At 37.5% G+C, this 26,440-nt stretch overlaps 1 protein-coding gene across 1 annotated transcript in view; it reads left to right on the plus strand.

The window, feature by feature from the left end:
- Nucleotides 1-10,391: 10,391 nt before the first annotated feature.
- Nucleotides 10,392-26,440, plus strand: part of Smp_156920 (putative activating signal cointegrator 1 complex subunit 3, helc1) — a gene marked incomplete at both ends in the record, with an annotated part of 89,004 nt that continues 72,955 nt past the window's right edge. The window contains 7 exons of the mRNA XM_018797713.1: nucleotides 10,392-11,119; nucleotides 12,346-12,586; nucleotides 14,605-14,698; nucleotides 16,765-16,796; nucleotides 17,739-17,990; nucleotides 19,919-20,047; nucleotides 23,366-23,569. Of these exons, the coding sequence (XP_018652727.1) occupies nucleotides 10,392-11,119; nucleotides 12,346-12,586; nucleotides 14,605-14,698; nucleotides 16,765-16,796; nucleotides 17,739-17,990; nucleotides 19,919-20,047; nucleotides 23,366-23,569 (1,680 nt within the window). The remainder of the gene's footprint in view (nucleotides 11,120-12,345; nucleotides 12,587-14,604; nucleotides 14,699-16,764; nucleotides 16,797-17,738; nucleotides 17,991-19,918; nucleotides 20,048-23,365; nucleotides 23,570-26,440) is intronic.

Consider the following 26,440-nt stretch of genomic DNA (forward strand, 5'->3'; position numbering starts at 1 on the left):
TCTGTTCCTATCAGTATGTACAAATAAGTACGGGATACTTAATCAGTCATGTCAGTTCATTTATACAGTAAAAACACTAGCGGATTCAAGACATCTGGCACATCGCCTTGTATTTTATGTTCATTTATTTAACATCCTATTTATTCCCGTCATTTAGTTTCGGGCAAAAAAGCAGATTTTTACCCCAACCCTGTGTTCGCTTGTAATCACGGATTTGTAACACTTCTCTCTACGTCGTGTTCAACTTAAAATCTCTTGGTAAAAATTAATATTATATTTACAGACAACTATAAGTATTGTCATATTAGTTAGTGTTGTGTTTTTTCCACTTCGACTTTATAACCCATGAAGAAGGAGCTAAGTGGAAGATCGAATACAAATGTTCTTTAAAAGACATATAAGTGGTTGTACTAATTGACAAAAGCATACATTGATGTTGATGGAATACTGAGTGGCATCGGAATATCTGGAGATTGCAGTAGCGTGAAATAGATCCAAGATTGACCTGGACGGGTTTAGTCTTGGAATTATTCCGAACTGTCCGAAATTCTAACTAATCAACATATCTTAAATATTTATAAATCAACATAACTATGGAATTCGACTAACATAATAATTTTTTTCATTATACCTATCGCGTTCTCGCCATAAAAGTAGGTCACTACAGTGGTTCCCCGCTATAAAGGGTTTACAAATTCGATACGTAGCAGCTTCGTTTGTGGGACTGAACGGCAAACGTACGATTGTACGACGAAGGCGTCGGCAGAGCAGGAAGCAATCGTTGATCCTCGAGTTGCCACCAAATGTCTTTTACGTAGAACGGTACCAGGAGAAACGTGATGTTTTTGTTGCTTGAGTTAGCGTGCCACACCAGAGTGGCTTGCATCCAGAATCTGAAGATTGCGTTCGTAGGTGCCCGGACTAGAAAACGCTGCAGACGTAGGAAGGAACCTAACGTTATTAAAAACCGCTGTGACTATTGCATGTTGTATTTCCGGAAAATTCTAGTTTAACTGGTTTCAATAAGAGTGATATAATGGGTGATTAGGAATATTTTTTCTTTGTCGCCTGTATAATATGGCAATATGTTAATTCGATGGTAAGTCCAGTCATGTTATATCAGAACCAGGAATCACGACCCAAAATAGAAAACCAGAGAACAGACTAGGTAAGTGTTTACTCAATACAATTACAAGCAGTTAGTGAGTCCGGAATAAAAACCAGTGGCAGTAAGGGAAACCACATATCTAATAACCCGTAGGTCGTAGCTGTTTGTTGGTGCTCTATGGTCGGTCACATTTTTATTTTACTACCACACATCAAACAGTGAATGGAATAATAACTGTGAAGAAATGCTGTAGAGTTACACAATTTCTTAGTACATCGCCCTGAACTCTGCAACAAGTATAGACTCAGTAAACACCAACAAGATGAAGCCTATCAACGGGATTTCGAATAAATCAAACAACAATCAAGTGATGATACTCCTTAGTGGTTGGTAAATCCCCCAAACAGTATGTTTGTACATCTTGGCAATTGATGACGACCATGTGGGTCTCACTAGACACTCCCGGGCTGAAAGCGCCCGTTCATGCTTTCATACCAGACTACTAGTGGCTTCAACATTCTACATATGCCTCACACTTAATAGCCAGTTTAGACCAGACGCTTCGCAACATATCCATAACCTACCAAATACATCTTCGAACTCATTCATCCCTAACTCCTGATTTGGCTGGGTCGGTTTACTTCGATTACGTATATTATGAATATAAAACTACGGAATTCACCACAGTTTAAGGGCATGATCAGCTTGATATAGATTGTAATACTAAATGTAGAGGACAGAATTGTGATATATAATCGTAGTATGTGTTCTGGTTCAAAAATCACACGTATAACATAAATGAAAAACAACATCCGGAAACTTAATTCTTTTCAAGTGGATATACTGTTGTAGTATGAACGGATCATTCTAGGTCGTTTCCTGGGCCATGACGAAGTATTTATCATTATCTAAAGCTAAATAAAATTAGACCAAGCTAGAGGGCAGGAAAAGAAATAAGTAATGATTATTACAATAGGTAGGTTAGATCTACCACAATATATATATATATCAGGTTGTTTTATTCCATACTATTTGTATTAGAAATTATTCAAAGTATTTCCGGCTGTTATCGATAGTTTTAATGTAAAGTCACAGTAGTTTCGGAAGCTTACTTACTGGATTCCGCTATACAAAACGACTAAACATTTAAAGTTCTTATAGTCTCCTTTGTGTAATAAGATGAACGTACAGATGTAAGAAAATTTAAAGCATTTTCAGAGGAGGAGTAAGCATTGATGCAGCAATCAAAGTATGGGAATGATTTCATCTCATGGATAGATTGTAGTAAACTATTACAGAGTCCGAAAAACTTACTGGTAAAGCAATTCATAGAGAGAGAGGACTTATAATCCTATTATTCCACTAATGACAAAGAGTTACATATGCTGTAACTAGGAGTTTCTGCATACTTAATTACTTCACTAAACGTAACAGATAGTTTCTTAAGTATTTTCAATAAAAGCATTGGATTTAGTCTGAGTCTTCTTTACCATATATAGTTGAGTTCAAGTTTATCATATCTGAACCTATAACTTAAGGTACAATGAGTTCCAAGAATGAGAAGGGCAAATCGTCCCTGAACAGATTCCAACCTTAATTTATCCTTTATAAAAACACCATCAAGTATAAATATGAAGCATTCTAGGAGTGGTTGAACACCTACTGCATGCATCAAAGTACATGACTCGTTGTTATAGATGATTCGAATGATTCAATCTACAAAACAGTGGGACTTGGAGGTCTGTTTTGAGACCTTTCTCATGAAGGACGAATTGTAGGAGCACCTGAGTCCTTAATACATTACTGTGTCTAACATAGATAACACCTTACCATTTGTGTTAAGATCTAGGTTGAGTGATATAATACTGAAGCACACCCTATTCATACTTAGCCATGTTAAGCTCCAACTGTCATTTCGAGAACCATTAGGACTAAAAAATACCTTATGTCACATCATCTTGGCCGTGACAACATCCAAAAAGGAGGAAGTAATTTTGACTATTTGTTGTTGGTGGCTGAGCAATGAATCAAACCGAACAAGCAGAAGGTTTTCGGCCCCATCAGACGCGAGTTTATCTGTCAGAAGCTGTAGGTTAACCATGTCGAAATCCTTAGAAATTGCAGTGAGACACTAAGACTAGATATCCTCAGTTACGTTGGGAAAAGATCAAATTAAAGAATTAAAGTGGAATGTCATGCAAGAACGATGTTTAAAAAAGTTGTGTTGAATATCACAGACAAGTTTTTCAGCGAACATAGAGTTGGAGAGTTCGTCACCATCAATCTTTTTCCATAATCCCAAATTATTTATTTGAACACATAAATATTGGTGCAAGAGGGCACCAGATATATACTCACCACACAAAACAATGAAGATGGGAGGAGAAAAAGGAAGCACAGTGCATAGAAGAAAAAAATAAGAAGAAAAGAACCATAACAACCACAGATTAATGTATGTTAGTGTAGTAATAATAATAATAATAACATCTCTCGGACCCTTTGCAGCTTTCTTTCATACCACGACGCCAAGTCAAACACTGATCACCTCTCCACTTTTTTCCATCAATCTCATGGTCGACAAATAATTAATGATGTGAAATTCTGTGAGACGACATCCGTAGAACATGTCCAAGCCACCGAAGTCGATATTTCGAGATGGTGAAACTAATTGAATTATCGTCTCTGCACCCGAACACACGACGCCGAACCTCTGCATTACTAACATGGTGTTGAAACTGGATGTCAGCAATCCTTCGGAGACAACGATGATCGAATACAGAGAGTCGTCTAACATCCTCAACTCGGAGAGGCCAGGTTTCACAAGCATAGAGCAAAACTGCTCTCACAGACGCGTTGTAGATCCGACCTTTTACAGCCAGACTAACATCACGAAGGCGCCAAAGATGGCTCAGATTGGCATAGGCCGCTCTGGCTTTCATTATACGTGCATCGGTCTCATCAGTCACGCCACCACCAGCACTTATGTAGCTACCTACATACACAAGCATCTCAACTACTTCAATCTGTTCACCTCCCAGGGTGAGTACAGGATTAGAATCCTGCCAGTCTTGTAGAGTTACTTTTCACTTCGAAGGTGCAAAGCATATACCGTACATGCGGACACTGATTGCCAACTAATTAAGTTCGGATTGTATGCCTTGGTCATTATCGCACAGTAAGACAATATCATCCGCATACTCGAGGTCGAGAAGTCTTTTCCCAGACAACAGATCCACACGACCATTACTTACATCCATCAGAGCTGTTTCCAGAATGTCATCGATGGCAAAGTTGAAGAGGAATGGCGAGGTTGGGCAACCCTGTCTAACCCCACTGCTTGAATGGAACAATGGAGAAAGGTGGTTGTATGCCCTCACTCTGCCTAAGGTGTTTGCATACAGGGCCTTTAAGATGTTAATAAACGTCTGAAGCGCACCCTTCTTCAGTAGACAATCCCAGAGAAAAGTCCTGTTCAACGAATCGAAGGCAGCCCTGACATCAAGAAACACTACGATTGTTGGCCTGCGACAAGTATGACGGTGTTCTAACATTTGGCGGAGGGTGAAGATGTGATCAATGCATCCTCGACCAGAACGAAAACCAGCCTGCTCCTCGCGAGTCAATCGTTCTCGGGTTTTAAACAACCTACGAAGAATGACAGAAGCCAATAGTTTGGACGCAATCGGAAGTAGACTTATCCCCCGATAGTTGTTACAGAAACTATGTGAACCCTTTTTAAAGATAGGGACAACTATCGACTCATTCCATGATGTTGGAACACTTTCTTCTTCCCAAACCTTCGCAAACAACTCAGTCAATCTTTTAGCCAGAAAGTCATCACCATCTTTACAAAGAGCTGGAGGTAAGTCATCTGGGCCCGGTGATTTGTAACGTTTCAAGAGTTGGATTTCCTTGCTGAATTCCACCTTATTTGGTGGGTCGGTCGTCACGGGCCATGGAGGGCAGGACAGTCTGACCGATGTTGCCGAAGCATCAGACCAGTTGAACTGCCCTTCAAAAACCTCTACCCATTGTCCAAGACGTCGATGGATGTTAGTGATTGGCATCCCGTCATCCTCACAGATTGTTTCACTTACACCAGACTTCTTACTGTCAGTGGCTCGAATCAATTGGAATAGCTTCTGGCAGTCTCCAGATGCAGCTGCTGCTTCCAACTCATTAGTACGCTCCGACCGCCAGGCTTCTCGGTCTTTACGCAAGCTCTGCCCAATCTCATTACGTAACATCCTTCGTTTGTGATCAAGCTCACAGTCACCCGGAGCCTGAAGAAACCCATTGCTTATAAGCGAGACGTTCCGCGAAGCCTCAAGCGACTTTACTCGCCATTTTCATGGCGTCATGAAGTTGCAACCAATGCTCATCTATAATTTTCGGTGAGATGGTGGCTAGGCTAGAAGCTAGCTCGGTTCAATACTTACTTGCAACAGAAGTTGCAACCAATTTGCTAACATCAACCCGTTGATGACGATCGATTCGTTGACCATTGAAAAGTAAGGTAAGATTGGCGCAAACCAGGGCATGATAAAATTCCAGATAGGTACTACCAAAGGAGTGGCAGGGTTGTACACAACCACGCCAGCGGTAGCTGATCGCGATGTGATCACTCTGAGCCCAGACCTAAGATGCAGAGAGAGGATGCCAGGTGGCACACCGGCGATGACTGTACCGGTAGTTAGTGCTAGCCAGAAACAGGTTGTGGTCTGTGCACAGTTGCGGTAGACGGTGCCAGTTATCCGTCCTGCGACCAACAAGTCCCCATTGACCACCTAAACGACTCTCTTCTGTGCCTAAACGCTCGACCTGAGCATTCAAGTTTCCAGCTAGTACTACAATATCTGTCAAACGCACTTTCTGGGAGAGAACAGTTAACTGGTAAAATTCATCCCTGATCGCATCCGGGTTGCAATCTGTCCGAGCACGGGCGGAGATGACAGAAAGACATCGTTTCTCACACCGATTTCTTCTTACTTCGATGGAGCTTTTTAATCTAACAGCTTGTAACCGACTGGTAATGGGGATCCAATCGAATAATGCTGTCTCAGCTATATCGCTTAGTGCGACACCAAAGCCAGCAAGACCAGCCGAAGGTGACACAGGGTCCCCGGATAAACAGATGGAGAGCAAATTTGTCGTACTTCACCAGAGTTTGGAATACGACTCAGGGATAGACAACAAACGTCGATATTAAGACTTCCTAAAGACAGCCAGCCTCATCTATTGTCCGATCCGCATTAGTGTGCTAACGTTGAAGGAAGCCAGTTAGAATGATGGACGTGGTTTCAGAGAGACTGGTTTAACATACGTATTCGATGGAAGCATTCAATTTCAACCAGACAATGGCTGGAGATCATTTAGATTATAATAATAATGACAGAACAGAGTTTCCACCATGGGCGAGCTGCTGCATAAGTTGAAAAGTAAAGATACACAAATCGGGAATAAAATAGAGTGGATAAGTGACGTGGTAAATAATATAAACGTGAATTGTTTGACTTTTAATCGGAGCGTAAATAGTATTTTTAGTGAATATCGGCATTTCATTTTATTTGTGTGTGGGCTGTGATACTGCCCGGGTGCCCAGACCAAAGCAGGCGGTTTTCTTGGGGGGACACATCCAGAGCTTTTGACCTGAATGTCTAACCCACAAACAGTGGAGCAGCATCATGAGATGCAATCCCATGTAGTCGGTGACCAAAAATTGATCTATACTCCATTTGTTCCCTTAGGGTACTGGGGCCCTTGTGCACCATTGATTTGGAATCGGGGTTTCCCAACTCCCCTAGGTGGACTCTCCGTGTCCACCGGCCCGGTTACAGCGTCAGACATTCGCTTTTCGTCCTCTCAATTTCGTAGAGAGAGAGAGCGGACTCTCCCTACTCTCTGCCGTACCGGGGCATTCGGGGGCTAATCCTAGACATAACTAGTAACATTTATGGGCCGATAATTGTTCATGTCAGTCTTATCTCGAGATTTGTAACGTGGTATGATATACGCTATTTTCCAACAGTAAAGGTGAGTACCCGCTTCCATAAAGAGAGTAAACAGCTTTCGAAGAAGAAGTGGAGTTTCTGGGCCACCATATCAGTATAGAAAGGATGAAATCCCGTCTACTAGATGACCTCTCTAAACTTTGAGTGTATTTATAGCCTTACTAATTTTCAAGCAAGTGAAGGAGTTATATTCTACTGAGTCACTAGTCACATACATGACTCTTGTAACAGTGCCATTTAAGAATTTGTCACCATTCGCAAAATTGACACTGAAAGGTTTCTCAGGAGTTTTAGAGTCGTAATTAAAAGTACTAATACTCAAGATGCATCGTATATCAACATTATGAGTTGCTTTAACGCTTTTATTGAAAATAATTAAGTTTTGTAATTTTGAGCTAGTATTACGTGGTAACGGCTCCTCAATAATGGCTTTTAACATGTGCTCCCCTTTAGTTTGGTTAAAAATTATAGTTATTTGGACAAATACTGAGGAACCGTTTGACTAATAATCTTAACACGATATTTATTTGGTATATTAATTCGTTACGTTTATCGAACCTGTGCGTTTCAAGGGAGGTGCGAGGGTCCAAACAAGAGTTAGTGATCAAGTAGAATGTATTATTGGCATCTACGGGACTATTATTTGACAAGAAGATATCACAGTCCCAGAGTCTTAGGAAGGAGTGCAAGAGGTCCCATTAAGCTTGTCTAGAATCTCTATATTGACAGGCATTTCGCATAAGTCGGTTATACGAGGGAGAAATATGGAGAGCACTAATTACTATTTTATGGTCACTGCTTTCAAATTCATGGTACTTGTACAGTGGGATGATATCTCTACAAAGTACTGGATCAAATATCACGCCTCCTTTTAGCACTAATATGCTATGACCGACAGTAAGTGTTAATTGTTGCTGGATATCCATCATAATGTGATTGACAAATTTCAGTATACCAGTTTATTCAAGGGTAACTGAAATCTCAGACAATAACCTTATCATTGAAGTTTAGAGCAGGTTCAAGTATACATCCTTCACGATACCCGAAACATCGGTTGCTCTGTATATACATCTCTGGAGTAGACGGTGATTCATGATGCCAAATGATATCCAGATCGGCTCAGGCAAACTACTGAGAACGCTGTCTTCAGCTTTATTAGTTGTTAGGGGATTTCATGTAACGAGGTTCCAACTTGTAGGGAATGGCAGTTGAACACTATTAGATGTGGAAGCCTAATAGGCGGAAGTTCCTTCTATTCGAGAAATAAAGGCCCGAAAATTTAAATAATTTCGAGTATATTGAAAGTATTGTGGATACTTAACAAAGTTTGATACTAGTTGTGAACTGAAGGTCAGGCGGACTTCTGAAATAACGTGAAAATAGGATACTCGGAACAGTAAGTCATCAGCTTCTAGTTCGGATAATTGATCTGTCTCGAACTTAAGCTTGTGTTATTTCTAATATATAGTTTGCATTCTCAAAAGTAGGTTCATTCTGTGCACATGCTAAGTCGTCGACTCACTTTCTATTTTGTTTTCCTGATTCTCTCACTCTACTCTCACTCCCCCAACCCACAAAGTATCTTCAGGTTAAGCACAAGTCCACTAAGAACTGAAAATTACACGAACTTATGATTTTGATGCGAGTTTGGTGACTGCAAGACCTCTTGTAGTGTTATAGTCAATGTCCCCAATCTCATTATCTTGGGGAAATTTAAAGGAAAACCCTAAGTGTTTTAACATTCTGTGGGAATATTAAGGGAAGACCGAAATTTACTCCAAGACTTTTCTGTAGCGATTTCCCCAAAATAGGGAGATTGGGTCCCTATCAATAGGAACGTAATTACTTCCTGATATACTGTTGAGGACTTTTTTCTAGGACAATGTGCTAACAATATCGACATTGAAACACATTAGTTGATCATCTAGAAAAAGCATGATTCTAATTTATTGGCCTTTATGTATGTGTTTTCTCGTAACTCTGTTACCATTCTGAAAGTGGTAAGTAGTAAAACTAACCATCCTAAACCGTTTTTAAGAGGGTTTTCAATAAGCTTCTATGATAATTAAGAGTATTTGAATTATGCAAACTATAAATTCCAGGAATAACGCAAATTAACCGAGAAGTATTAGATGAGCACGAACATTTGGAATTCGAAACCAAGCAGTCATCACGTACAAATAAATCATTAGTTCATACAAACACCACTACTCTGATAGTTCTCCGTTCACCATCACTTCGCACCCTATCCTGTGCAAACTCGATAACAAGCTTAGCGTTTGTTATCCCAGGTTTAAAGAGTCCAGGTATAACTTGTAACTGGGGTACCTCATAAATAGCCTGGTTAAAGTCAATAAACGCTATTTCGTCGGTGACTTTGTTTTCTAGAGCATTTATCTGTTCCCACTCGAGGCTGATTAACAGAAGTTACTACCGCTTTCCGGGTAAAAAACTTCGGTTGATTCGACAGTTTTTTTCCCTTGAGACTGAAGGTCCTGAACTTGATCGCAGGTGGAGTCATAGACACTCATTGATAAGGACGTAACGGCTGTCTATCGCTTCTTAGTTCTTACTGGTTGTTGAAACGTGTTAAGTCTTTGTTGGTGACTATATTTCTGTTATAAAAGGTTCTCAATTAAGTATAAATTTGACCATACATGAGATCTCATTTCAACCATTTACTGTACGTTTTTTATCTCCTAAACCTACTTCCCATCAAACTAATCCTGAACCATCTAGTTCAGAAACTTAACAGCATTACATTTGATAATTTACAACGTCATTTAATTCCTTTCAGTGAAAATTACAAAGATTAGCGTTGCTTCCATCGTATTTCTAGACTGTTACCGACAGACAACTTTATGTAGTTGGTACTTAACATTTTGACTTTTTGTGGTGTTTAGAAGTATTTAAATCTTTATACAAACTAGGAATTCACGAAATAGTACAGTTTACAACAAGTAAGACTAGATAAGCTTAAATAAACATATTGTATTAAGAATTCAGGCGGACATCAAGTACAAAAGAATCATTACTTCACACAAACACCACACTATTGTTTGACCTTAGGTTATTATCTAAGCGAAATAGGTATTTTTGTGAGGGAAGTTATAATATTTGTCAAGGAAATTACTTCAAATAGGCAGAGTTTTGTTTTGAGTTGATGTCCAATTTTAGAGAATAAGATATCGATTTGCGCAGTAAATGTAATTTTCAGTTTCCACCAATGCCATATACATTCCTTCTTTTAGTTTTAACAGATCACCTGATAGATGGTTAATTTGGGATCTGATAATAATACGTTGCAAGATTTAAATGAATCTTCCACTCAATCTTGTTCTAGCAGAAATTTTCCAAATTTTCTTGGAGAAAGAAATTATGCTGATTTGAAATGTATAAAGGGTAAAAGTCTTCGAGAGAAATTTCACGAATTAATGCCTCCTAATTATTCTGCACCTCTAAAATCTGAACTTGATAGTCGTATTGATCGTTTCAGAGAATCTTGTTTACACCTGGTTGGAAAAGATTCAGTTAATATCAAAGAGCTTGGTACATGTGCAATGTTTATTTTATTAGGGGATATGGGTCAACAACTGATGGAATTATTAAATCGAGGCGTTTCTGTGATGGACATACATCGTCATTGTTCTGTCAAAAACTTAAAAACAAAAGTTTTGAGTAAGATCGGTGGTTCTGGTGCTGATGATGTTGATGTTGCTTGGACAGAAGTATGTAAATGTCTAGGTGGGATACTAGCGTTTCATCCGTTTAAAACAACCAATCAAGATGAATTTAGTCAACTTTTCCGTTATTGTCGTGTGGTTTATCAAAGTGATGAGTTTATCACAAAATCTGCGACCAATACTCAAAAACATAAGAAAATCATAATGAAAAGTGGTACGTGTAAAAAATCTTCAGTGGTTCATAATGTGAAAGAAAAAAATGAAAATATAAAAGAAACAAATGGTTTTCACGATACTGAAATAACTGATCCATTAAGGTAAGTTATTTACAAATCAGTTATTATTATTATTATTCTTAATTTTCACTTAGTGAAGCGGTAGCTTAATGGTTAGGGCGTTTAACTTTCAACTACTAAGTCACATGTTCGAACACCCACCGTATCTACTTCAACTTGGAAAACCAGGTAACATCATTGGTCCTCACACTTAGTGCCTCATACCTAAGTACCTGGTAAATGTGTTAATATCAGACATTAATTATCTTGATAGTTGGCTTACTGCACTGTTGATTTTTTATTTCTGATTTGTAACGAATAGTGGCACTTTAGTTTATTGTAAAATAGATGGTTGGAAAGCTTGCACTCTGAGCACTGAAAGCGCTTAACAATTTGGTGCTTCATTTTCTATTCTGAATTTGTAAGATGTGCTTTTCAACGACCCCATTGTACCGAGGTAGAGTGGTGGCTTAACTTAGCATCATGAACTGATCTCATTTAAACAACAACTGAGAATCAGGAAGTACTAAATAGCTGTTTCTTTCTAGTACGGGACTTATAAATGCGCATCCAAGAGCCCATCAGGGTGTTCTAGTGCGAAGCAGTGACCATTAAAGTTCAACCATATCAAGTGAGACAGTCAGCTACCAAGTACATTAGATGGTTGCACGATATTACTGATTGATTGAAGTTAAACATGTAAAAGTCTGGGTACTAATTCCTCGTTCTAGAGATTAAGCGCTCATGTGCGAGAACGAAAGTCCCGAGTTTGGTCTTCAGTAATGGTGTCATGGGTGATCACTGCTGCGAAGTCTTATACTAGGACAAAACAGCTTCCTATTGCCTCCTGGTCTTCAGTGGTTGTTTGACTAAAATCAGTCGGTGGTATAAACTGTAAAATATAGGTCTCTATAAACCCGTTTAGTAATACTTATTTTCAACCATTCGAAACCAACCTATCTACTTCATTTGCTACAACGGGAGTTCGCCCTTCAAGTTATCCAACGAATGGATAACATTTATGCTACTAAGCCGTTATCCATTGGTTCACATTTCTAATTTCAATCAATTTGCGATATTTGTTTGTCATCTTTTGGTGTCATCAGTTAGTAAGTGGCTCATTCCCTACCTGGTTAAGCCCCATTAATTTTGGCTTCTCACTAAAACTCTGGAAATTGATCACAAATAAACACAATAATTATTATTACTATAGAGTGGAGTTTGCTATATTATGCCATGAATCTTTTTTCCTCTCTATTCTATTTCAGACGACTTCTCCTTACTCCGCTTATAGAACAAGATCACAAAAGAAATTCTAATCAACCTGGAACCTCATCTTCGCTTTTTTCCGCCTGTACTTCTACATCGTTACAAGCAACTAATTTAATTAATTTAACACAAAAATTGTCTTGTAAAGCTAAACAGTTAGATATTACAAATGAGCAATTTATTCAAATGATATTTGATATTTTAACTTCATCAAAATCAAATGATCAAGTACAAGAAGAGGTAAATAAATCATAAATTAAATAAAGCTAAATAAGATAGGATTTTATGGCTAGTGGTAAAATCCAAAATGCACATATTCGTCGTATATGATACGTGTTAGTTAAATATACACGTCTACACATGCACTCAGATTTTCATACTTCCAGACAGTCATTGTTTGGTGGCCCTTTATTTTGAAGCTAATTAGATGGGACGATGATTGCTATCAAAATATGCATCCTGGCTACCCCCGTATATAATCATTGACTTAGTGAGTAACGGAATTAAATAACTCAAGTACAAATATGAGAGTGAAGTTCGGATCGTGTGTTTCATACAGTCGTTGATCCAGACAGACGACTAAAGAGACGAAGTCAAGAGGAGAGAGCGAAACGACGCGTAGTGAAAGCGAATGAGCTAACTCTCATTTAATCAAGCGTGAATCGATATTCTGGTCAAATAAAAACAAGTTACAGACACATAATGAATAGGGTAAGTAATTAACACACACATACGATCATATAAAAACATTTAGGGTTAATAAGCGAAAATATGGCTTGAGAAGAATGGATAATTTGGTCTGTTCGGAAATTAGGATAGCCTATATAGTCTTCACACAATAGCAACCGCTAAGGTGAGTTAAAGCTCATAACTTTTCTCTACAAACACCCAACATAGTTTTCATGAGTTCAGTTAGCTGTTGGCTTGTATTAGTCACTTTTCAGCTTTACAAAAAAGTACTTCATGAAGTCGCAGTTTGGAGGCAATCCTTTTAGGGTGTAACATATACTAGTAGAGAAATTGATCAATTAAAGACCTTAACGTGAACGAGACAATCAAAATTCCTACAAATCAAACTCATGATCGACTTTTATTTTATAAATTGGATATACACTAGCATGTTTTTATACTGTCAAATATATCAACTCGAACGTCACTTCAATAAATTATAACCCTTATTTATAATAAAAATTGGTTGATGAGATAATCACGTTTTTATCGACTAAGGTGTTCGGGATATGTATTAAGTATTTTCAACTATTGTCTATACGGTTGATATTTACTGGTCTAAAGGTTGAAAGAAAGTTATGAATGGAGTGACCAAACTGCGGCATCAGTTCATGAAGCGATTGACTGTTGGTTCGAATTATGTTTGTAGGTGCACACTACTTGTCTGGGGTCCGTACGATTATCGTAACCAATGGTCGGCAATGGATGACATGCCTTAGGATGGTGAAGATATTTTGCATGTCGGGTGGTGGCATAATTCTTAAGACACTTGGGTTTCAACCAGTAGTTTACAGCTTTAAAATCCTACTTCATCTATCTCTTTATCTCCAGTCGAGTATTATTATCAAACCTCATTATGCTTTAAAGCCGATAATCGTAAACTCCTACCTTCAAGTGACCTTGTGCGACCAATAGTGAGGAGTCTGCTCTTCCTCTTGAAATACTCTGATGCAGCCATGCGTTTATAGCCTCTGGCAGGAAATTCTCTTCATGCATCGGAAATATTGTTCACAAAAGTAAGATAATGGGAAGCGAACATCTGACTCTTAAACCGGGTTTAGTCAGTCGCAACGTAGAACCTGCTACGTATGTACACCGGCTCAAGTTTCCGTACTTCGTTAACACGTAGATAAGATTATCAGACCAAGTTCCAGGCCAGAAGAGGTAACAACATTATTAATGATGATGGTGGATTAGGAGTGCCCAACTAGGGTAGTTTTGAAACCCTGACACCAAACCAATGGTGTACATTGGCTGCAGGATCCTTATTAGCTTATGAGCTTGACGTTACTTCAATGCATTGTGGATTAAGCGTTCAGATTGGAATGCTAGGGAGTGGTCTCCGGAGAAAACCACCTGTTTCGATTTAAGCACCCTGATATTGTCCTAGTTTACACATAAATATAACAAGCAAGTCTATCTTTTTATATGTGTTAATGGATTTTATCTTTAATTTTTATATTTGCATATCTTTGCTTATCGTATAACATTCCTCGATGCTTTTTTTGTCATATTCTCTCTGTTTAAAGTTATTTGAATTGATTGGATTGGATTGTGTCGATGTGATTTTTGATCTGATCAATCGACGTTCTGAGTGGACGAATGTTTACTTTACAACGGAAGGTAAATATAATATACAATAATATTGTGTATATTCGTATTCCTTTAATCACAAGTTTTCATTTGACCCATTGACTACTGTTATACAACTTACCATTCTTGATTTATTCTCAATTTACTAGTTACACTATCCCATAATCACAGCCACTTTCAGTTTGATCTTGTATAATTATTATTTTTCATTTTATGGTGTGATGCTATCTGGTCTGCTTGTATATAAACCACTTGTGTTTGAAATATATATTCATATAACGTAGGGTAGTATTTGTGTTCTCGACTGAACAAACAAGTAAGACGAGAAGCCACTATATTGGAGAATTAGAGTTGACTTATAGTTACTGGTATCGGTCGCCATGTCAATGGTTTAGCATGGGGATAAGATCATAGAAGTTGGTATTCAGATTAGCGACTTAGTCACGTGTTATTTGACGGGCCATAGGACATGACAACTTGGCAACGTGGATTTCGGAAAAGCAGCCATAGTATTAATAATGTTACTAACTGACGTCGTGTTTGTCTAGTTCGTCAGTGCTGATCGGATTCTGTTGACCTAGTTGCAATGTAGCTGCTAATCTGAATGATTCAAAGATATCAAATTCACCATATTTTGGTGTTAGGTAATAGAAGCCAATCAACAGTATACTCTAGTGTTTGGTTTCCTACTTTTTGATGCTCGTTAACAAGGTGTACCTGCTAGTTTGAGGGCAATAATGGTGTATGAAATCTGAGTTGGTATCACTCATTATCGTAGTCAGAAACGTTACCAATTAGTGATGGGGTCCGCATCCTACTGCGATCAGATACGCCTTACTGATTATTATTATTATTGTTATTATTATTATTATTATTAGCTTTATTCAATATTATATTATTTGGTACAAAATCGAATTCTCAGCATAAAGTATTTCAACATGTTTACGTTTCTTATTTCTTTGTTGTTCCTGATGATAAACATTCAGTGATCGCCAGTTGGATGTCAGCAGTTCAGTCAATCGACATATGAATAATGTATATTCTTTTTGCTGCATGTTCCCAGCAAATACGACATCTCTGATTAGGCCTTTTGTAACCTTTACAGCGAAAGATTGTACAGTTTTTAGAAACGCACCTGCATAGTTTGTGTGCTTAATAGCCATAATGATGTATTAAAACAAACAATATTAGATAACTTGTTGAAATATATAGATGACGGGAAACAGGTAGCCCAGATGTTTAAGCAGGCCGCCTTTCCGTCGGCTAGATTCAACCATCTGAGACATCCTTTTAACTATACCTTTGTGAACAAAATAACCTAACTTGTAAGAAAGAATTTTTCTTTTGAACAGCTTATTTACTGATGTTTGCTGGTCATCAGAAAAACTAGGGAGAGCAGGGTTTCGTGTTAACTACCAAATATGCGACGTCGAGTCAGTTGAACTAGTGGTGAAATCACAACCTGATCAGTAAATAAGTACTAACGAGCCAAACGAACATTATATTGGACACTACTCAGTTATCAATCAATTGTAAATATCTCAGTCTTACCGTCACAGCCATAATTATTTAATGTTTACGTCTCGGACATAGCTTTGAATCCTACAGAAAGTGTCCGTCCTCTCAAAATTCCAGGTACGCTTCGTTGACAGGTAGCAACAAGTTAATAACTTAGATTCAGGGTGTTAAAATTTTTTTGTACGACTCATCTGCTCTTATTGCTCAGTATTCTTTGCACATTCTGCTTCAACTAACTAGTCCTCAAAATCAGAACACGGCTTGGTGGAGTACGTAATCATAGTCCAAAATAAAACAAGTTGAATGGCAGCAATAATCACAATGCAAATTTATAAATTACATGCAAAAATATTCTAGTCTTTCTGGTTTATCTTTTAACGTTGATTGGTTAAAAAGTGGGTCAATCTTTGGCCTGCTAACACTGGGTTTATTGTCGGCTAGATTCAACCATCTGAGACATCCTTTTAACTATACCTTTGTGAACAAAATAACCTAACTTGTAAGAAAGAATTTTTCTTTTGAACAGCTTATTTATTGTTGTTATTATTATCTGTATTTTCTATTTTGTTGTTTTTAAGGATCTCCTGAACAGAACGATGCTAAACAATCCGTAAGTCATGTGTACACTGTTGAGTTTATGCAAGATACATTCTTGTTTTCGAACATTCATACCTGTTAGCCAAAGTTGATTTACATATGCCGAATTATACTTTGCCATTATTTTTTAATTTTCACTAATCTGTAGAAGATCGTTTTGCTTGAAACCAAATTTATGTCACACATAATGTAATGTATGTAAGTCGTCTTTGTCACAGATTAAGATCTCAGTTGTGGGATACCATTGGGAGCTAGGATTCACCAGACACCCGTTTCTTCCTAGTGTAGAACTACTCGTAAGTGCCCACCAATGACCCCACTAGGAATCGAAACTAGACCCTTCAGATTCAGCTACAAACACTTGGTCGTTATGCAATGGTTAAATTACAAACCCCTGCTTCGGTCTGGGCACCAGGGCATTATCACAGTCCACACACAAAGCAAGTGACTAGTGTGGCGCATGTGTATTCGGTTCCCCTTTGTACCAATATTTATGTGTTCAAATAATAATAATTTTAAAATTATAAATCCATTTTCACACAAGGTAGGCAATAATGATGTTGTTCATAATGCCAATGAAAACTCAGTTAAGTTTTCTATCTCATCGTATTAAACGACACCAAAAACATCCGATTGAGCTGCAATTTTTCTTTATGACTTCAGCAGTTAATATAGTTGAAAGTTGGTTGATTTTTAACCTTTCAATCTTCGGTTCGCAATAATGATACAACGTTACTGTCATAGATATTTTATGTAATTATGTTTTAAAGTTTAATGTTTTATACTTGTGCTAATGGTTAATTATCTGAGGTTTTATGTAACTGACATCATGATAGATTAAGAAGGTAGGATGTAATAAATTTTCATAAATATATCGCTAGTTTATCTTCTTTTTCAACAATGTTTGAATTAGACACTATTTTTTCGTCATTCTTTTCTCTTTTTATTCTCAAAGGAACAAATTAGAAATGATGATGTAAACAATTCCGATGTTTTATTAATCGAAAAACTTCTGACTGATCCATCGACTGCATCTAATGTACGTCAAGCACGAATTGAAGAGAATGCGTTGAAAACTATGGAACGTTTACGTAAAGCTTTGAATAATCGATCATCTGATTCTCAGTCAAATGATGATGATTTACCTCATGTTTATGATGCATCAGCTAAATTACGAAAAACTACCACTGTGATAGATACTTCTAAAGTAAGCACATATAACTCTTTTTCTCCCATTCTCAATCATTTTTCTTGGATACACTACAAATTTTATTTGTTTGATATCTTAAATAGCATTCAAGATTCGGATTATAGAGATCTGATTTTCTACTGAAAGTACCTTCATATCAGTGTGTTCTGGTCATGTATTACTACAAGTGAAATTTAACTCAGTGTTATTCTATGTATTATGTATGATGTAACATAACATCACTATCAATCGTTACCTTAATGATCTGTTTGTTTTACATAACGACTTATGCTTAATCTTTTGGTATGGAATACATAGACAGAACCAGCTTCATGTCAGGTAGTTTTATTTAAAACTTGATACATATTCATGTCACCCTACTTAGTCTTAAATAAATTGTAGACTGTGAGTTATCTGCATCTTTTCTTTTACAGTGATCGTTGTTTAATCAACTCACCAACTGTATAGTATTCTGACATAAAGTAGGTTTAAACTATTTGAAAAATCGATGAAATTCATCATCTATCTGTCTTGCGTACGAATACTTACTCAAGCAATTTTAATAAAAAAAATGTTGAACAATCCGACATACTGTCAAAAAGTTAACCTAAAAGAAGATCGTCTTACCATATGTGGTAAGTTTCTCAGGAATTATTACAAGAATTCTAAAGCCCTTTGGAACCAACGATGCCTATAAACCAGCACAATCACTTTGTTACATTTTATGTAGACTGAAAAACAATAACATAATAAGACAAATCCAACATCTACAAAGTATGTTGCCCTAACTGCGAAAAATGTTACACTGAACAAAATAGACACCGCGCTTCACCTACGCATACATAAACACAGATTAGCAGTGAACATGGACAATGGTAGACATGAATTCGATTGAAGGGATTCTGAAATTGTGAATCGGAAAAGCTTTGGTAATGCCATTGAATTTCTAGAAGCCTGACATTGAAACCAATCGGCAATCTATAGACACATTGACATAGTTTCAATTTATTTACCAGCCTATATGCAAAGTCAGTCAACCACATGGTCAGAAGTAAACCAGAAAATCCAATTAACGTAAATGCAAGAACACGTGAAAGCAACCAATAACAAACAACCATTAATATGTAAAATTTGTGGAATAACTGTGGATTAGCTCACTTGTACTCAAAGTGAGCATTGCTACTCTTTTTCAAAACAACAATTAAAGCTCCAATACTAAACAATTCAGCTCAGAAAATACAATTGCACCAAAATTTTGTCTTCATTTAACTATTGAACATTTACTGAACTTGGCAATAACTACCCCCAAATGCCCTGGTATGGCCGAGAGTGGGGAGAGTCCGCTCTCCCTCTGGAAATACTCTCACATGGCCATGCATAATATAGCCTCTGCCAGGGAAGTCCTACTCACTGCCTTCTCGTGGCGGGGGTGTTGTTTACAAAATCGAGAGGACGAAAAGCGAATGTCCGGCACTTTAACCGAGTTGGTGGACACGGATAGTCCACCTAGGGGAGTTGGAAAACCCTGATTCCAAACCAATAGTGCACATGGGCTCCAGTATCGTGAAGGAACGAATGGCGTATGAACCAATTGTTGGTCACCGTCTACCGTGGGACTGCATCGCACTGCATGCACTGCCTTGTGGATCAGACCTTTAGGTCGAAGGCTCCGGGTGTGGCCCCCTAAGAAAACCACCTGCTTCAGTCTGGGCATCTGGGCAGTATCGCAGCCCTCACACAAATCTCATTTGATTTGCGCGGCGCATATGTATCTGGTTCTTCCTTGTACCAATGTTTATGTTTATAAATAAAATAAAATACATAAATCATAAACATAGCTTTTGTCCATCTGTAGGCTTCCCAACTAAATTGTCTTCGAATTTAATGCGGAGTAAGGAAAGTAATCAATCAAATATATATATGTGTCTTTTTATTTTTTCTCTTAGCTTTTATTACCGGAAAATGTGAAATATCAACAGTTGGCACTATGTGATCAAGTCGACTTTCCTTTATCTGCTAAGCCGCCAGAAGATATACTCAATGTGAATCGGGTTAAAATTAGCTCTTTAGATGAGGTAAGTTGTGAGGGTCAATTATTATTACTATAAAGTTGCGATTATTGTTATTATATATGTCTGTGTATGTGTGAAACCTAGGATCAAAACACAATGATTTATCTAAAGAACGGTTCTATCATTAAAAAAAATATATAAATTGTTTAGAAAACTCAACGCTTAAGATATAAACAGCAGTTAACTTGTAAGTCTTGGAACAGAAAGGTTTTCGGTAATGGTAACACAAAGATCAATTACAACATTCGATATCATAAATGACTGCTGTTATCCGTGCTTTGTGTCAATAATGACTACAATCTATCAAAATAGGGGTCAAGACCACACAAAATAGGAGTTTTCGCGCCGAAACAAAGATTCAAAGGGTTTAAAAAGCTGGGGATAACTTTTAAAAGGTTTGAGAGAATGTAATTACACCAATTTATACTGTAAATGTTGTTATTAGGTGTCAAACAACAGAGGAAGTGCGTTCGAAAATTACTATAAATTGAACTGGTTACTGATTATGAACAAGTAGTATAAAGTAATACACAAAAATGAGTTGAATGTGTGTAGGATGGGGGGGGGAGGATTCAAATGAACTTAACACTGGCTGCCGTGTGTTGTAGACAGTTTTTAAATTCCCTTTATTTTGAATTTTCATGACGTAGAATAACTTTCTTCAGATGACTTTTGTAAACTGAGAAGCACTGGATAGCTTCTTCGTCTTAGTATGAGACTCCAACGATGCTCATCCACGATGTCGATAGGGATCGGACCCAGGATAGTTAGGCTATTCAGCGAGCTACTGATTTCCGACCCAATAAATTAACATTCAGTGATTTATATTTCCAATTCCAGCCAATACACGATATTACGTTCTTATTAGCATCATTCCTTGCCATATTCGTCCCATTCGCATGAAATGTTTATCCATTGCTTCTTGGTCTTCATTAGGTATTTAACCAAAGTTAGTCCAGAATACAAAACTTAAGATTCTATTGTCTTCATAACACCCGTCATTTTGTTTAACATTTTGTCATAATTTTGATACAAACCATGTTATCACAATCAGTTTACGAAATTAAACGCAATTGTGTCAGACTATGCCGATCATTTTGATCTCCAGTTTATCATATTGACTATGTAACTTGATTGAATTCAGTCAGGCAATAATTTTTACAAATTGGCATAAGAATCGTTTACTTCAGAGATCAATCCATATTTTCCGTCATCAAACCTACCTATTTTCTTCCAACATTTACGATCATTGAAGCGTTTCTTTAATTACATAACTGTAGATTCATTTTAGCTAATATTGTATGTTGAAGATATCAGGTATCTAATATACACAACACATGTAATGATAAGAGCCGTTTAGTGCATAAATAGTGTGAATTAATGCAATCGAGTTTTGCACAAGTTATCGTTGTTTAAAAGTTCGAAATCTGTGTGTAGTATCTATCAACAGGAAATGGTCCATCTTCAGTTATAATCTTCGTCAACTGAGTTAGTTAAAACACATTATGTGTGTCCAACCACTGAGTATCTTGGAATGCGAACCCAGTTCACGTAGAACTAGTTCAGAAGAAAGCTAGAAATGACCAAAAGAAGACATAACATCAGTCCATGAAATCATTGGCGCTGATCTTAACCATGTTGGTAAGTGCAGACTACGTGGTTGTGATATACGCGGTTATCGTAACCGATGATCGGAGACGTTGGTTAACATAACTCAGAGTCTCTTATAATGTCACAGACCCATTCACTTTTTATATCCCTCTAGATCTTGGTTTCCAGTTTTCTTTCATCTATACCTTTACCTTTCGTCTTTTCAAATAGTATTCGCATTTATTTGTTCTTAATAATTAATACTTGATATATAATTATATGTACATAGAAATGAAAATATTACGTAGACAGACATAAACAGTGTTAATGACATGACACACATATAGTGTAGTTTTAAGCTATCAAATTAGCACAATAGGAATAGGAGGAATCAATTTTAATGGTTAAGTCAATCATTTTTTTAATTAGTCTTGAAGACCTCGCGAAGTTGTTGATGAGACTCTAGATGCAGAAAGAATAAATCGCTCTGGTTCTTTACTTTGATTAAATAAGTTCGGTTAGACGACCGTGTTCGGGTCGTCGAGGTGTTTTTCAAACATGTAGCATATGTTAATGACAAAGAATTCTAATATCTTGGTTAGTGTGACCCACTGTCCAATTTGACACCGGTCTTGTTGACTTGAGGCCTGACCACGATTCTCAAAAGAAACTACATGTAGTCGGTCACACGCGACATTTTACTAGTAATTTCTTCAATCTCTATGTTTCTAAGTTCTTGCTGTCGCCATCGAAAATCCAAAGGGCCAGACCAAGTATATTATCTTCATCTCCAAGCTTTTCTAACTTATCCTTCAGTTGTACGAAGGTAGTATCATTGAAGATGTTAATTATCTGTTGGAGATATATCACGTGCTATATTCCAGCACACTTGATAGTTGACTTCTCTCTCAGTCGTTTTATTTTCTGATTATAGTTTTACGACTATCCAAGTGACCTACTGACGTATTATGTCGAAACTCTATGGAACAACTTGATTCGGTCATTAGAGTATATAAACCTGACCACCACCGTTACGTCAGGGTAGTAACGTAAAGGGTTGGGGAAGATTGCTGTATTTTATAGTTCCCACCACAAACTGACCTTAATTAGACGGTAACGATAAGCCAAAATGCACTAGGTGGTTGTTTTGTTCTTGTATGGAAAGTTCAAAATCTAGACCACTGGATGCTAATTCATTCGTCTAAAGGTTAAGAGCTCGCCACTAGGTATGAACGTCCCGCTCTCTATCCTCAGTGGGGTTGCAGGCTTACATTAGTGAGGACTCCCATACTAGAATGAAACAAATATCAACTATCCAGTGATCCTTTGTTTTTACTGGTTCTCCAAATCAATTCAATTTGTGACGTGGTATATGCTACAGATGTCGACAGATATAAGTAGTATGTATCATCAGTCGAAAGTGAAATGTTTGGTGGCAGAAAGTTAAGAAGCTCGAGAAAAAGAAAACGAAACAAGAAAGTGATTAGTGTGGAAAGGGAGGAACAGTCAAGTCTGAGACATTTGATTGACATTTTGCAAATGAAGGATTTACTGTATGGTTTTCAGATTTTACTAAGCGATTCTGTAATTTCAGGTTCAAATACATTTTGTTGTCTCCGCCTGCTCTCGTTTACTACAACGTAAACTATAAAGTGGAGTTCATAACGTCACAACTTATTTGTTTAATCATCTGTCTTTTAACTAATTAGTATTTTATTGTTAATTATATAGATTGGTCAAATGGTATTTCAGGGGATGAAAGAATTAAATTTAATTCAGTCAGTCGTCTATCCACTTGCTTATCATACATCAGAGAATCTTTTAATTTCAGCTCCAACTGGTGCGGGTAAAACAAATGTTGCACTTCTTACCATTGTTCAATTACTTCGTACCTATATGAAAGATGATAATGTTTTGGACTTGAAAGCGTTTAAAGTAAGTAGCTCTTATCATTTTAATTTTTTCATTTCAATTTTGGTTAGTTTAAACTAATTGTGTTACGTTATTAATGATACGGGTTTTCAGCCGCAGAAATGTATAACAGATATCTGAATCTGTTGGGTGGTTGGAAGGATACCCTTTATGACATATGTTTCTTGCTTGTTGGCACTCGTCAACAATATGTACTTACTGTCTTAAGGGAGTTGGTGTTCGTATCGAATAGCTCAGCGATAATATCTGAGACTGTGAAGCTCAGTGACTCGAGTTAAAATCCCTTAAGAATCATCAGTTTGCTCAAAAGTGATAGAAGGCATGCTAACAAGTACTAACCAGCACGAAACATGGGTTTAAGATTTCCTACTAGCTACCTCCAACCATCTAATAACAAAACATGGTGTAGGGGATGTCAAGTTATTTAGACCACATTACAACTTAATCAACAGAATTTGACTAACAGTTAAGGACTAGGCAAACTTGACATCTCTTATTAACTAGTGAGGAATCAATTGTACGTATACTGGATCTCGCAATAGAAGTATGGACTTTTCTTGAATGTTCTAGAGTTAGTCTTTCTCGACAAGCACTCCTAAGGTTTCTTTCTTGTTGTTAGTATTCAATACTACGAACGGTTTTGAAACCAGATTAGTTTGAAACGAAATGTTTTTTTTCTTGCATTGGTTTGTAATTTCCCTTTCTTGAGGTCCATAGCTACAATTAACTAGTCTCTACTGGCATATATACTTTCGTGAACCGACCTCCATAATAGTCTACCATAAGTTTCAGTATATTTGTTTTGTGACTAATAGTGAAATACAGAAGCGAGATCATTGATGGATAAATCAATATCAATCATTACGTTTTGGCGCGTTTTTGTTTTCACAGAATTCTTTTTTAAAAGATGGGCTTGTGTTATAAACGTAAGGATGCCGTCGCCAATTGTTATAAACGTAGGATGCTGATTATAACTTTAGGGGTTTCTGGTTATAACAGTCCTTTAACTTTCTACACGTATGTGGGACGTTAATTTGCCTTAGACGAATATCTACACTAGATTCCCACCCAGTGTCTATTCTACAGGACTTCAACACAACTCAGATCAAGAACACGAGATTAGCTTGACTACAACGTCAATATATTTCCACACCAAATCCGACACAAAGAACAGTCAATCAATAAGTGTCCATCAACAAGGAACAGTCCATACATAATAAGGATAGGGGAATATATATATAACACATAACACCTGTCATCCTATCTAATGTCTGACTCATCAAGACAACCAATCACTGTCATTCTCGCCCACACACCAGCTTGGTAACCCTCATGCACGTTCTTCGTTTACCCCCGGGCTTGAGACCGACAGTAACCCCATAGAAAAGCGTCCCAGGCGTTGCTATCTCTCATTACACGGAAACCAATAAAGTTAATTAGTTTTCCTGGGTATTTATCAGTATTCTATGAAAGAAGTTTTTTGTGGATATTACTGTGATTTAATAGTCGAGTTTGTGAGTCAATTGGAGCTAGACCACCATGGAAAACCTGGAAGCACTGGAGGGGCGTTTCGTCCTAGTGTGGGACTCCTCAGCAGTGCACATCCACGATCCCGCCATGCGAGATTTATTTTTTTAATTTAGACATAAACCTTTGTACAGGGAGGCACCAAACAGATATGCGCCTTACTTCATCCGATTTATGTGAGGGCTGGGATACTACCTTGGTGTCCAAACTTAGACAAGTGGTATTCTTAAGAAACTACACTTCGAGCCTTTGACCTAAAGGCGTAATACACAAGGCAGTGGACCAACGTTAGAAGATGCAGTCACATAGTAGCCGGTAACCAACAATAGGTTCGTACGCCATTTGTTTCCTTAGGCTCCTGAAGGCCATGTTCACCATTGGTTTGGAATAAGGGTTTTCTACCTTCCCCCCTAGGTGGATCCTCCATATCCACCAACCCGGTTAAAGGGTAGGACATAAGCTTTTTGTCCTGTCAATTTCTTAAAAAACAACTCTGCTGTGAGAAGGCAGTGAGTAAGACTTTCCCGACAGTGGCTGTATACACGCGGGTATGTGAGGGCATTTCAGGAGAGAGAGCGGATTCTCCTGACCCTCGACCGTATCAGGGCGTTTGTTAGAAATCCAGTAGGAATTTCTGAAAAGATTTTAGAAAGATGATGGGCTATGTATTGTTATCTTAAAAACGGTTAGAATGTCAGTAGTCAGGTATTCAAGTACTAAACACATCAATTGTATAAACACTTATAAAAGATTATTACTGATATAAATTGATATTATATGTTGTCTAGTGGTAGAATTGTTAAACTTCATTCTCCGTCTTATTTCGAAACCATTATTCTCTTATTGTTCAGCAGTTTATACTAAACTCGTATTTTTTCAACTTCATCCAAGCTTTTTTATATAGTTGAAAGCGTGAGTCAATCGAAGCTAGACTACCATGGAAAACCTGGAAGCACTGGACGGCCGTTTCATCCTATTATGGGACTCGTGGATGTGCACTGCTGAGGAGTCCCATAATAGGACGAAACGGCCATCCAGTGCTTCCAGGTTTTCCATGGTAGTCTAGCTTCAATTGACTCACGCTTTCAACCATGAAAATACTAAATTTCCTCAAAAACACCTGATTTTTTTATATGTTTATATTCCAAAGCGATGAATACTTGAACGGATAATTGTTTCTCATAACTTCGACATTAGGTTCTACAGTTAAAAGTCCATCATTATTATGTTACAAAGGACAAAAATAAAGTATGGATAAGTGAATTGTACAATATTATTTATTAAAGATGGTTGTCGTGGACCAAGGTAAACACAGAAACTAAATCCCCTTTTTTGGAATTAGAAGTT

The sequence above is a fragment of the Schistosoma mansoni genome, chromosome 5 (assembly GCF_000237925.1).
Source record: "Schistosoma mansoni strain Puerto Rico chromosome 5, complete genome".
NCBI classification, from domain to species: Eukaryota; Metazoa; Platyhelminthes; class Trematoda; order Strigeidida; family Schistosomatidae; genus Schistosoma; species Schistosoma mansoni.